Genomic DNA, 14,063 nt, shown 5'->3' with positions numbered 1-14,063 from the left:
CACACCCGTAGGTTGTATGGTAAGTAGGAGGAGAAAACTGGAAATAGCGATCTCAGTTTTGTCTGCTTTCTTTGTCCTACTAGTAAAGACATGCAAGTTACAAGGAAAGAACTGTATCTCTTAAGAAGAAGTAGGAGGCGTTAGATAGAACAGAACTGCAGTCAATACTGCTGTTGGATCACTAGAGAATCAGGGAAGTTCTCAGATCAGACTCTCACTGGGAACAGCACCAGAGGCCGCTGCCTTCTCTGCCTAGTTAAACGCTGGAACTCACCTTCTCTCCAGGTGCCCTCCGAAGGTCATGAGAAGGGTAGAAAACAAACACAGTGCACAAAGGGTGTAATTTACAATCAGCTGGGCAGCCCTGAAGAGTGAAACTGTGGAATAACATCTTAGGAGGCTATATAATTAAAATCATAACACTAAGCATAGAAATGATAACTGTTCGATGCTGGTGTTCTACAAAGGCTGTATTTCAAAACAGTATTTTTACTTAAAATTGTGACACTCACATCACGCAGATAAAAGATTTTTGTCGTGCTCGGGATGGATGGCAATTTGAAAAGTTGTGAAACGTCCAAATACACGAAACGCTCTACACCAGGATTAACAGGACTCAAAGACTCCGCAGCTTCATGAACGCATATGCCCTTAAACTTGACAGTCAACAAATACATTTATTTTATTTATTCATAATTTTTATAATAAAGTATAATTTAAAAGCCAGCAGAAGGTAAAATTGGAAGTGTGAAGCTGTGGTGAGCTGTTGGTCTGCTTTCCAGGGGTCCCTCGCTGTTCCCACACAATGCACCCCATTTCAGCACATTAAAGCTGCAGAAACATTCCTTCGTTTAAGAGAATTCCACAAAGGGTTTTGATAATCTTTACAGGCTCAAGAATTTAATTTTTAAAAGTTGAGCCTGCCTAGACCATTCCAGGAGGCAGTGTTTCTCTAGGATTAGGCCAAGTTAGGTTAATTAATTAAATCAACAAACACGACTAAGAGCTTTGCAAGTGACTGGCTTGAAGTTAGGCTCTGGTGACACAAACCTATGAGACCAACCCCTGCCCCCGTCTGTGTGTTTGCATTGCTATGGCCTGAACGCAGGGCCTTGTGTACACTAGGCAAACACTCGCTACTGAACTATGTACCCAGCCAACATTACTTTGAGACAGGCACTCACTGTGTAGCCCAGGCTGGCCTCCAGATATCATCATCTTATTTCCATCACCACAGCGCTTAAACTGCAGGTGTGTATATCCTGTCTCATATCCCCCCTTCTTGGGACAGTTTCCTCGGAAGGAATGAGGGAGTTCTGTGGGCAGTGTTGGGCATGGGAATGAGCCTGAACAGGTGTTAGAAGTCTTGAGACCTGTCATGGTCCGAATTATTGTGCTAAGCCAGGCAAATTCTTGAGTTCCTCTGTACCCACATGTTCTCTTATCAATTAAAAGCAAAAGTTCAAACTTCAAAGTACTTTGAAATCTCCTCCACCTTCTTTAACCTTCTGATGTCGGTTCTTCTGTTTTTCATTGTCTTCTCCTCTCTTCTGCTTTCCTCATAGTTCTTCTCTTGTTTAGAGTTGGCCTTGGGAAACGCTTGGGATTGATAGGCTGCTTTGCTTGTTTATCATACTGAGAAGCCATGGCCAGGGCCTTGTCTTTTTCCAGAAAGATCTCCAAAGCTTGGTATCTGACCTGCAGGTCTGCATCTGGGGGCCTAGAAAGAGTTCAGCCTACACACCATCAGCCATCCCGGAAGCTCAGGATGTGATCCCCAAAGGCCCTATCAAGAGGTGAGGTAGAACTGGGTACATGCCTTTAATATCCTAGCACTCTGAGAATGAGGCAAGAAGATGAGGAGTTTGAGGGCACCCTAGGCTACACTGGGCCATTCTGTCTCAAATGGGGTGGAGGAAGGAAAAGGGGGACAGAGCATGTGCAGGGATGCTCTGTGTGGGAGTGAGATGGGAGGGTGGTTGTCTTCAGTCTGCCCCTGGGTTTAATGAGGGAATGAGCAGCCTAAAGAGTGACAACTTTGTTAAAGCCGTGTACCAGGAAGCCCAAATTCTGCCATTTATGTATAAGTTACCAACCAACTTCATGGTATTTAATCTCCTTTTGCCTTTGTATTTTTTCCACCTGTAAAAGAAGTCTAGACAATGTCTAGATTCTTCCTTGCCCTAAAGCTTGATGCCCTAAAACATCTCCTCTTTGAATATCTCAGAAAGGTATGGGAAGTGTTTTTCCTTATTTAGGGTTGAGAAGTTTGGCTGCTTAAATTCTATATGGGGATAGATTCATTTCTCCCAAGGGCTCAAGTGTCTATATTTCTCCCTTTCTGGAGCATGATCTGATAGTTACTGGCTAGGTCCTCTTACCAGAAGCCTATGTGTGCGGTGTGAAAATACCCTTGTCATTGAAATACCAGCATGCCAGTAAAACTCAACTCTGGCACAGCCTTAACTAAACAATGACTCTTACCACAGAGGCCATAAGCGGCTCTCTCTACTTGAACACACATTTGAAGTCAGGGACAAATCGTCTTTGCTCACAGGCAGAGTTTGCAGGTAGAAATGAGAGCAAATGAACATCACTTAAAGAAATGGTTGTTTGGGAGCCCCTGGTGTCCTGGCAGACAGATTGTCAGATACCTTAAGGAGGGACAGGAAGTAAGTGAGGACATGGGTGTACGGCCTCAGGAAATGCTGTCCTCAGTGACAGAATCAGAGGGAACATTGAAGCTTCATCACCAGAACAGTAAAAGAAGATCAGCACGTACACAAGCGGGTGTCTGTGAAGAGCCAGACACTGAATTCGGGAGTCATTTGATTCCCACCTTCTTCCATGTTAGGCAGGATGGAGGGGCATGTATCCCAGACGGAGCTGAAAAAAGTATCTGAAGACCAGAACCAAGAAGATGACCAAGATAGAGAAGGTTGTGACTACCTCTTCAAAGTCCTCTTTCAATAGCCTTAATTTAAAATACTTAAAAGTCTTTATTGTTACTGTGTTTGTGTGCATATGTATATATATGATCGCGGTGCCCTTGAGACACAGTGTGCTTGTGGGGGTCAGAAGACAGCATTGCAGAACCAGTTCTCTAGGTTTGGGGGATCAGTCTCAGGTTGCCATGCTTGTGTGGTAAGTGCCTTTACCCACAGAGACATCTTCTGGTTCTGAATTTTACTGGTTCTCAGCCTTGGCCAGACTGGGGTTTTCATGGATAATATGAGAAAACCATGATGTCTGTGTTTGAAGCAGCCAAATAAATGGGGTGCAGGGTAACGGGATGCAAAGAGATAAGTCTTAAGAAAGATATCACTGAATTGTTTAAAACATTGCTTAAGAATCACATTTAAGTATTCATTTGCATAAATCCCAGCACAAAACTAGTAGAATTCACGTGATCTTTGCAAAGACTGCATGTCAGGGATTGGTTATACTATGGCAAACTGTTTCTGACTCTGGGAGATGATTGACGTTCAGCTCAGCCGGACCTGAAAAGTCCCAGGGGTGAGGCAGGAGACTAGGGATGACTTGCTTCTGCCGTTCCTTGCAGCTTTGGGTTCCACAAAAGCAGGCGTGACCAGAGGCTATTAGAGGAAATTTCTGACCCATGTGAGTTATCGTCTAATTCCAGGCCATAGCCTCAGCTCGGCAGTTCTGGGTCATAGGCCATTTCCATGGCGTTACAGAAACACAAGGCACCATGTGCGGATCCTGACGAATGAGACCAGGTGCTTGAGAAGACGAGCGTGTGAAGGAAATGCACGGAAAAGGAAGCAGACAACTGACTTCATAAGGGGACGAAAAGCCAGCAGTTGATCTTGCTCTTTATGACCGTGGGGGAAAGCCCCGCCCCTTAGTCATGAATGACCTAAAATAAATCAACATGCCATCTAACTGCAGACAGAAAGCTGGGAACAGCTGGTTTACAATATTGTTGTTTCAGACTGATGAGTTGATTATGGTTTAGTTTAAGATTTAATCAGTTTTCAGCAAACTTAAAATATTTGGTATATCTTTTTTTTTGTCTAACTCACATTCAGTGTGAGACAAATAGACCTCATATTTTAAAGAGTTCATGGAAGTTGTCTAGGTTTCTAGTGCTGGGAAGACACTATGAGAGGGAAATATTATTGGTGTTTATTAATATGTTTTATATAGAAAGGATAACTTCCATTTTCTGGGCAACTTAAACATGAACTTTTTAATTTAGAAAAATGACTAAGTGATGTTTTTATCTTCCTGGATACAACAGGGTTTCCATTTTGCCCTACTCCAGGGGTCGCCTTACATACCCTAATCTCTGTGCCCGGCCTCACACTGTACTCTGTGCTGTCCTAGGCAGTCCTGAGCCACCCATGAGGTCCTCAACCAAATGCAAATGCCAGAAGGAAGAGACTGTAACAAGCGCATGAAAGAGGCGCAAGGCATAAAGAGGGACAATGGGAATCGCGTTGAGTAAATCGTTACCATATTTGTGTTCGGTCTGTGTTCATTTGGCCTGGCTTTCACTCAACTCCCAGGTTCTGGATACCGGTGCTTACCCTAGGTATTAGTCCTGGCCATCAAGGCACTGATGACATTCAAGGTTTTAAGGGAGATCTGAAGTCTGTATGTAGGTCCTGTATGTAGGCAGTGTCATGGTATCAGGGACCTGAGCCAGGGACTCTGCGGTCTCTCAACTGTCACCACACGGCCCAACCCCGACCTGGTGTTCATGAAATGTCTCCCAGGTGTGTTAGTTGCTACATTTGATATTAATGAGTGCAATAAGGACTGTTTCTGAGTGGGAGGAAGAGGGGAAAGCGAAGAAATGTCCGAAAGGTTGACACTTCAGGGGAGGCGAGACACTTAGGGAAGCTGTGCCCTAGAGTAAGGTGTTTTAGACAGTGGACCCAGTATGCAGCTGCGGAGGCTGGGGCTTAAGGCTCGCAACAAAGCAGATCACACAAAGGCAGGGTATCCGGCAGCAAGGCCATGAGGCTGAAGAGCTCAGTGTTGGGCTGTCCTGGTTGTACAAGGTGGCCAGCAGTTTGCCCTTAATCTCCGACAGGAGAGAGGGCAGGCATTGAAGTTGCTTCAACAACTGAATGGTGGGTCAGAGCTGGATCAATTGTTTATGTAAAGAAGTAACTCGGCAGCTCCACTCTCGGCCTGGATGACCTGGGACACAGGTCCGAGGCCTTGTCTTGGACTGGATCACCTGAGGTATTTATTGGACGTGCAGATGCCGGGGCCCTGCAATGTTCTATTTCATAGCTCTGGGCTGAGATGTGGGCTCAGTGTTTAAATAAACAATCCAGGGCATTTTCTGTACATAAATGCTTATTAAATATGGGTTAGAAAGAAGTCCAGTGAGAGGGTGCATTGGTTATTCACTTCTGTGTAACAAACTACCTCCAAATTACTGACTTACTACAATACAATACAATGACCTGTCTTGAAGTATATACAGATCAGGAGTTTGGGAGTGGCTTAAGTAAACCATATCCCGACTTTTCAGTGAAGCTGCAGACCTATGTTGTAGCTGCTGAAAAGCATGAGGGCAGCTGAGGATCTCCCAAGATAACTGTGTGGGTTTTCCTTAGCGTCTCTCCGGGTGGATTTCTCCAATGGATCACTTGATATGGACATTCTTATCTCTCAGCATGAATGTTTTAAGGGTATGGGAGACACAGAGGGTGAAGGAGACTGGATGGTGGGGAAAGAGTCAGACAGACAAAGACAGAACTACAGACTTTTCTTTTTCATTGTTGCTTTTAGATATGCTTTCTCTCTGAGTCCAGGCTCACACTGCAACTAAGTAGCTTACACTGGCCTTGAACTGCTATCTTTCTATTTCAGCATCCTGAGTGCTGGAATAACAAATCTTTGCCTCTACCAGAAACTGACCTAGGAAATAATATATCATCACTTCCGCTATGTTCTACTGGGCACACAGGCCAATGCTGGTATAGCTGGTGCATGCTTTGACTAGGGTGGCTGGGGATAGCCTAGAGTTGAGGTAAGTTGGAAGACATAATTCATAGTCTTGGTATGAAATGTTGGGGACATGAGATTATAGCATGTGGTATGGAATAATATGAGCTACTGTGTTTGAATAATTACTTCATGCCAGAAACTCTTCTGAATACTTTGTGCAAAGGCTAGGGTTAGGGTTAGTCTCTGGCATGCAGTGAGCATTCCAACATGTTAGCCAGCTGTGCTCTGAGCACTTTGCATGTATTCGAACATCCTAACCAGCCGTGCTCTGAGCACTTTTTGCATGCATTGTCTCACTTAACTCTCAGGACAGCAGAGTGAGCTAGACCCGCTCCTACCCTGAGTGGGAAACTGCGAAGCTAATGGGGGAGCGGGAACACTGCTGTTTGGCTGGCTTGTCAGGACAGGGAGACAGAATGAATGTGGAAGACAAAAACCGATGATAACATCAGTGTCCCATGAGACCTAGCTGGCTGATGGGCCAGTTCCTTAGTTTCCATCCAGGGAGTGTGAGGACATTGGCTGAGCAGATGCAGCCATGATGCAGAGGCAGACAGGCCATTCTAAAGCACCTCACATGCAATTTAATGCAGCAGAAACTAAGACCTGGGCCATGGATCCTCACATGCAATTCAATGCAGCGGAGGAGACTAAGCCCTGCATTAAGGTTTTCTGCAGCTCAGAAAGCCTAAGACAAACATGGGCCAGCACATTAGGCTTCTAAACTGATTGGATAGGCTGCATCAAGTCACACATGCTTCTTGTTTATAGCGCTTCTCAGTACCCACAGATGGTGGTCCTAGGTCTTTCCTCCTCCAGCCAGTGCTATTTCCCTCCACACATCCCTGACATTCCTCTCCTACAGAAGAGGCCTGTTCACCTTTCCACTCCACTAAGCTTTCCTCCTTGATCGTGCCACACCTGGAGTAACACATGCCTCAGAGTTTGATAATTTACTTAATGTCAACAAAAGAGAAAGGGGAAAGCAAGCTGTGGAATTGCAGGCACAAAAGTGGAGAGAGCCAACTTGGCCTGCGGGACCCAAGTTCCCAGAAGGGCCTGCCCGCCTCCGCGGCCTCCACCTAGCAAGCAGAGTTTGGAGAGGGCCAGGCTGTTCTAGTAAGTCCCTTGAACTCCTCTGAGATGGCGGGACAAACCATTCCAGAATACAGACAGCGCTCTGGGTTAACCAAGGATTGATTGCCTCACTGTTGCTGGACCTAGGCAGCCAAGCCTAGCCTAGTGGCCCTGGAGCGTCTCCAGCACCCGGGTGGGGCACGGAGGGAGCGCCCAGTCACTCACCCCGGCACGTGGGCGCGGCGGGGCGGACCAGGGCTCTGAGCTGGACGCTGAGGTCCTTTTGGGCCCTAGTGTTTGCCCAGCCTACCCTCCCTTCTTTTCCGGGACAGCTGCCGGAGGCAATCTGAAGGTTGCAGGTGCTTGGGCCACCTTGCTCAGGGTCCTAAGCAGGTAGGTGACCCGGGTGAGCGGGCAGTAGGACTCGGGAGGTGGGTCTCCAGCGCAAGGGGAATAGCACAGGGGTCAGGGCTAGAAGGGTGGTGAGACCTTGGCCCCCGCGTCTGTCCCTCCGGTCCCTCCTCCACTGTGCACAGGGCGAGCTCAGGTGCCCAGCGGAACCGGCAATCGCGGCGGCGGCCGGTATCCGGTGTCCTGTGTCTGCAGCCTCGGCCGGGTGAGTGGTGGCCGGAGGATAGGGGAAGCTTGTGATCGATGTGCCGCGTGCCTCCAGTGGGAGGAGAATCGGTGGCGACTTGGCGCCTTTCGGGGGAAGTTGTGGCGTCCGGGCAGTGTGTGTGTACACGCGGTGAGTGTTTACACCGGTCTGGGGCAGGTGCAACCGACAGAAGCCACCTCCGAGGGTCTGGGTCCGCTGCAGTTGCTGAGTCCCAGCCGCAGTACTGGCAAATCAGCACCGATCCAGGGGTCTCTCCTGACCGGGAAACCTTCCAGACAGAGAGCCCTGGAAACCGGTTTCAGCCCACGCATAACTCCACGAGCGCATTCCGGTGCAGGGACACCCTAGCGCTGGCGCCCCCACGTGGTACAGGGAGGGGCGAGTGGTGTCCCCTCCCTGCGGTTCTGGATCAAGGCTCAATCCAGATCCCAGCTCCAGACAGCTGAGCCAATCCCGGGCTGCTCCTGTCCCAGGGTCTTAGGTGTTTGTAGGTTTTCTCAAGCTCTTCCCTGTGGTCCCATAGGAGCAGTGTAACTGCTCCTTTCTCAGCTCTCCAACAAGCTTCTCTTTGCCTCTGTAACAAAACAGTGTAATTGTTTATAATTTTAAAATTTAATTAATACATACTTAAGTGAAGATGTGGTGCGACTTTCTAGGTACTTGAGAACATTTACAAAGCATCCAACAGCTTTCCCCACTTGCAATTGATTTTATTCTCAAAATCATCATAGAAGCGAATAAGAAAAAAAACTGAAAAAAAAAACAAAACCCAAAGCCTGAAGAAAGATGTAGATGTTTAAAACTTAATCGAATTTAAACTAGTTCTTGACTTTAGGGATATACTTGGTATACACACCACAGTATTTTTATGATAAATTGGGCTGTCGTTTGGCTATTATTATTATTATTATTATTATTTATTAGGCTCCATATTAATTACAAGCACAATTGTGTTATATAAAAAACAGAACTTGTGAAAGTCAGACCAGATCTTCAGGTATCCTGGGAACTTAACCAAATTTAGAACTCTTTAGAAAGTTTCAGAGCAAGCGACAGGTGTGGGCTTGTTGCTGCTTATCTGTCCTTTTCAAGAACGGCGCCCAGAAGACCAACAAGTTGGTGGAGCTGGGCTTTGTGTTGCATCTCGAACAACTGCACTCAGAATGACACCCAAACATGACTGGGTCTCTGGGTGTCAGCAGTGAGTGTCCTGTCGGAGTGAAAGTAAGGAAACCCCCGACTGGTACATTTCCTCCTTTTTATTTCCTGTACTTGTCTTGGTAACTTCAAGGTAGATTTTTATGACACGGTCCACGAGTGACAAAGATTCCCAGGCTAATTTTATGGATTGGGGAACCGAGTCCAAAGATGTCAATTGACCTCCCGACATCACTGGAGGCGAAGCTGGGAGTCCGAGCTGGTGTCCTTTGTGGTATCCCATGAGCACGCTGGGCTGGGGGTCTGCCGCGGGGAAGCCTTGAGGAGAGTCCTCCGGAGTGAGTCATCAGTCCAGTCTGGTGCCCAGAGTCAACACCCACAGACACTTGTTAGCTGGGTTTCCTTCATACTCTTCCAGGACACCAGGAACCCCTTGTCTGCTTTTTAAGAATGATTAAGCTGGCCCTGGTGTCAGGGACTATAATCTCTGTTACGTGGGAGACAGAGGCAGTCAATACAGAAGGCCAAAACCTGCCTAGTCTAGAGTATATTCAAAACTGCCTGGGCAACTTAGAGTCTGTCTCGAAGTCTAAAACAAAACGAGGGCTGAGCTGTAGCTCGGCAGCAGAGAAATTGCCTAGCATGTGCAAGGGACAGGGCTTAATCCTCAGAACCACAAAACAAAACTGATTAATCAACCTCAGTGCCTGAAGTCCCTGAGGACGAGGCAAAACAAAAGGAGTTAGCGAACCTCTTCACAGAGTGCCAGGGAACGGGCACTGGGGACACAAATTATCTAACAGGCAAGCAGAGAACCAGAGGGAGGCCAGTGTGGCAGTCAGCTCCGCCTCCTTCCTGGGTGGGGTGTTTTCTTCTCTGGCCTCCTCTAAGCTTATCTATAGTTGATTAGAGTTGGGCTTTTGCACTTGTTAAGGTATCTGCACATTTGCAATTCTCAAACCAGGGAGGTTTTCTAGTCTTTGTTTTGAAATGTTAAAAGTGAAACCACACCCTGCTTCTGGGCTAGGCGAGTAAATTGTAGCAGTCAGTCAACGTGGTGGACTCAGTAACTGCCGTGCCCAGGCCTCTTGGCTGTCGTTGTCTTCCTCACCTGTAAAATGGGACTGGACTCCAAGAGTGGCTGCTAAGTGTTCAAGTGTTCAAGTGCAGGCAGCAAGAGTTAAGTGCTGACTCTGATCCGGGACTCTGGGCCAGGGATGAGAGGAATGTACCCTTGGCTCTTGGAGACTTGATTTTCAGATCTCTCTGACCCTCTAATACTGTCCATGTGATTACAGACTGGGGCTAGAGCAGAGGCTATAGAGCTCCTCTGTCCCGTCTGTCCCGTTCTGTGGGCATCAGCCTCTGAGGTCACGGAACGCAGCTGTCTATGAATGCCCCCGGAATGTCAAAGAGTGTTTATGTACTTACTCCTTTACCTCAAGACCTGGGAGTCCCATTTGCCAAAGAGCCAGATTCTTTCTGTGGGAGAAGAATGTCTTCTATAAACTCTTCCTTTAGCATGGTCTTGGTTTGATCTATTCTGTGAGGGTGTGCTGGAGCCAAAATATCACAAGACATCGACTCTACATTGTATAACCCCGTGGAAACCATTGCAAAGCAGTATGCAATCTTACCTAGGGGCCCTGACAGGGGGAGGCCTGACAGAGTTACAGTCATGGTGTCTGTTTTAGTGCTGTTTAGCCTTCCTCTTAGTATCGTGTTCCATTGAATTCCAGTAGTTTAAGTGCTGTGGGAGAGGCTAGGCAGCAGGTAGGAACAGCAAGCGGAGCTTCAGGGCCCTGTTGTACGAGGAATACTTACTTAGTGAGTCTAAACGCTGTCGAGGTACTCAGCACCTGACCACTGAGCAAGCTTGTCTCAAAGGACTGCGGATTTTTCTCTAATGATAAAAGGGCAGGAGTTTGGGGCTAGGACATGGGTGGGGAAAGAAAGCATGAGAATGGTTTAGGATCCCACATGCAGTAGCATCAAATCCCATTGCTCCTCTGCTGGGATGAAGGGTGGAATCAGGAGACTCCTCAGAACTTTCCAGTCACCTTGCATGGTTGGTCTACAAAGTGCTTAACAAGAACAAGAGAAATCTTTTCTCAGACAAGGTGGAGCGCCTGAGATTGTCCTTTGTGGCATACATATGTGTATCTATATGTGCATTTATAATGCACGCATATAATGGACAGACGGTCTGAAGGTTTGGCATCGGAAAACATTAAATCACATAAAACTAAGTAAAATAGAGCTAGAGGTGCTGCTTTTGTGACACCAGGCTTGCCCAGGTCCTCAGCCTCTCTCTGAAGGAATTGCCTGATAAACTTATAAATCAAAGGCAGAGGCCAGTGACCTCTGCTTCCCCCAAGTATCCGGCCTGAAACTTCTATGTCGCTAAATTATGTTCCTGGAAAGAACTGGTAATCTTCCAGAATGTTCATGCGTGTTCTCTTTTGTGCTTGCACTGCTCTCCTGGCTCTGCGGGGCTTTCTGGAAATGTCCTTTGTGAAGGAGAAAGCACAGAGTCGTGTCTACGCAGTGCTGGAGAGATGCGGAAGCAGGACAGCAGAGAAAGCACACAGTCGTATCTGTGCAGTGCTGGAGAGACGGGGGAGGAGGACAGCAGAGAAAGCACAGAGTCGTGTCTGCAGTGCTGGAGAGACGGGGGAGGAGGACAGCAGAGAAAGCACAGAGTCGTGTCTGCAGTGCTGGAGAGACGGGGGAGGAGGACAGCAGAGAAAGCACACAGTCGTGTTTGTGCAGTGCTGGAGAGAAAGCACACAGTCGTGTCTCTGCAGTGCTGGAGAGACAGGAAAGGAGGACAGCAGAGAAAGCACAGAGTCGTGTCTGCAGTGCTGGAGAGACGGGGGAGGAGGACAGCAGAGAAAGCACACAGTCGTGTCTGTGCAGTGCTGGAGAGAAAGCACACAGTCGTGTCTCTGCAGTGCTGGAGAGACAGGAAAGGAGGACAGCAGAGAAAGCACAGAGTCGTGTCTACGCAGTGCTGGAGAGACGGGGGAGGAGGACAGCAGAGAAGGAACACAGTTGTGTCTGTGCAGTGCTGGAGAGACAGGAAAGGAGGACAGCAGAGAAAGCACAGAGTCGTGTCTGCAGTGCTGGAGAGACAGGAAAGGAGGACAGCAGAGAAAGCACAGAGTCGTGTCTACGCAGTGCTGGAGAGACGGGGGAGGAGGACAGCAGAGAAGGAACACAGTCGTGTCTGTGCAGTGCTGGAGAGATGGGGGAGGAGGACAGCAGGCTTTCATTTTATTCCTTCTTTTGACTCCGCTGAGAATGGCTCTGTTCCTCTGAAAATATCTCAAATGTGATATTTTCTTTTGAAATTTGGGGAGGGTATTTTTATTTCCTCTTGTGATCTTTGGTTATTGTTGTTATTGTTGGTTCTTTTCAGCCATGCTGTTGGCAGTTGGGAGGCCCTGATGTGTTTTGGGAGGAGGCCAGACAAACCTCTGTTAAATTTCTGTTTTCCTGAGATCAGCGTGTTCAAAGTTAGGGTTTTCCTGATAAAGTATCTATTATGGAACAGAGGTTATACAGACTCTGAGCCAAACATTACCTTGGCCTTTTCTGTTCTTTCTCTTTGAAATAATAAACTATATTGTGTTTCCTCCTGGCTTTCGTTACTAGCCTGCTTCCTTCTAGAATCTGTACATTTTGTTGCCTGATCTGGGCTGTTATTTTCTTTGCAGGTTTGTCTACTGAACAACGTTTAAGAAAGAAACCTCTCTGCCGAGTTCCTGTCCCAGTGGGTCGCTAATGCCAGGTGTTCCACGCTCTGGGAAGGTCTGTGGAGGTGCCCAAGTCACAGCCTGCTGGTGGCATACGTCCTTTCCAGAAGCTTCTTCTGCAGGTGTAGACGTTCTTGCTACCAGCAAGCATGCTGAAACAGATACTGTCAGACATGTTCATAGACCCTGACCTGCTGGCAGAGCTCAGCGAAGAACAGAAGCAGATCTTGTTTTACAAGATGAGGGAGGAACAGATCCGACGATGGAAAGAAAGAGAAGCAGCAATGGAAAGAAAGGAGTGCTTGCCAGTGAAATCCAGGCCAAAGAAAGGTAAATGTAGCCGCCTCTATGCTGTGAGTGTGGTAGCAGAAGGCCCTGCGACCGCCTTGCTGTGAGGGCTCATATCTCTCACTAGCTGGCCACACGAGCTGCGACGTCGTGGCTCTATCCTGTGCTGCTCAACCCCTTAAATCAGATTGTTAGCTGGAAGCCTGCATCGGCTCACACATAAACACAGAAAACTTACCATGCAGTATATATGTTTAAGTCTTTTCTCTAAAATCAGATTACCATTAAGGTGTCATGAAGTCGGTGCTGAGGAACGGGGGTGTAACTCAGTGACAGAGCACTTGCCTAACGTGTCCATCCCAGCACCTCCAAAAAACAAGAAGTCTGGGCTGGAGAGATGGCTCAGCGGTTAAGAGCATTGCCTGCTCTTCCAGAGGTCCTGAGTTCAATTCCCAGCAACCACATGGTGGCTCACAACCATCTGTAATGAGATCTGGTGCCCTCTTCTGGCCTTCAAGCATACACACAGAAAGAATATTGCATGCACAATAAATAAATAAATATTAAAAAAAAAAAAAAAACAAGAAGTCTCCTCAATCTCTACTTGTGGTCCCTTGAGGAAGGCCTTTATCCCCCACTTAGCACTTTACCACCACAATGCCAAGTACGATCGCAGCAATTACGCAGCAAGTGTGACTACGTGCCATCAACCTCAGGTACTTTAAAGTGACCATTTTAAAGAAATCCCTGTCAAAATGCAAGGAACTTGCTTAAAGAAAGCAAATGGCAATCGTGCGTATGTTTTTAGTGTGGAATAATCCTCAAATAATCTTCTTCCTGGCTGAACAAATACCTAGGAGTTTGAAAGGGTTCTTTTGAGACCATCAGGGGAGAAACTCTTCATTCATTTTGACCTAAATGTATACTTGCACAGATATAAAAAGTGCACATTATTCCTCCCCCCCCACACACACAGAGTCTGCCATGGATCAGTACTTAACTAAACACATACACACGTGCACACACTCACACACACAGGCACACAGTTTTCAAGGTCATTCACTGAGATATTCATGTTTAATTTCTCTTCATTTTTTTTTATCAAGCCAGGAAAAGTAAAATTTTATAAGACCACTCAGGATTTCAATAGTTGAGAAAATCCCACTGGCGTG

The 14,063-nt window shown here is 47.1% G+C and overlaps 1 protein-coding gene across 3 annotated transcripts in view; it reads left to right on the top strand.

Annotated features, from left to right (window-relative positions):
• The first annotated feature begins 6,999 nt into the window (after window positions 1–6,999).
• Window positions 7,000–14,063, top strand: part of Sh2d4a (SH2 domain containing 4A) — a 57,002-nt gene continuing 49,938 nt past the window's right edge. Inside the window, exons 1-2 of one of the 3 annotated variants that reach the window (XM_041674852.1) lie at window positions 7,000–7,110; window positions 12,565–12,933. In XM_041674852.1, the coding sequence (XP_041530786.1) occupies window positions 12,753–12,933 (181 nt within the window). In that variant the 5' untranslated portion in view covers window positions 7,000–7,110; window positions 12,565–12,752. Of the gene's footprint in view, window positions 7,111–7,342; window positions 7,462–7,741; window positions 7,817–12,564; window positions 12,934–14,063 lie in introns of those variants that run through there. The other 2 variants (XM_041674850.1, XM_041674851.1) reach the window with 2 other exon arrangements.

This window comes from Microtus oregoni, unplaced genomic scaffold, assembly GCF_018167655.1.
Source record: "Microtus oregoni isolate MIOR12 unplaced genomic scaffold, Mior012 000025F_ref0000491, whole genome shotgun sequence".
NCBI classification, from domain to species: domain Eukaryota; kingdom Metazoa; phylum Chordata; class Mammalia; order Rodentia; family Cricetidae; genus Microtus; species Microtus oregoni.
Note: the sequence above shows the minus strand (reverse complement) of the source record. Positions and strands in the feature narration are given on the sequence as shown.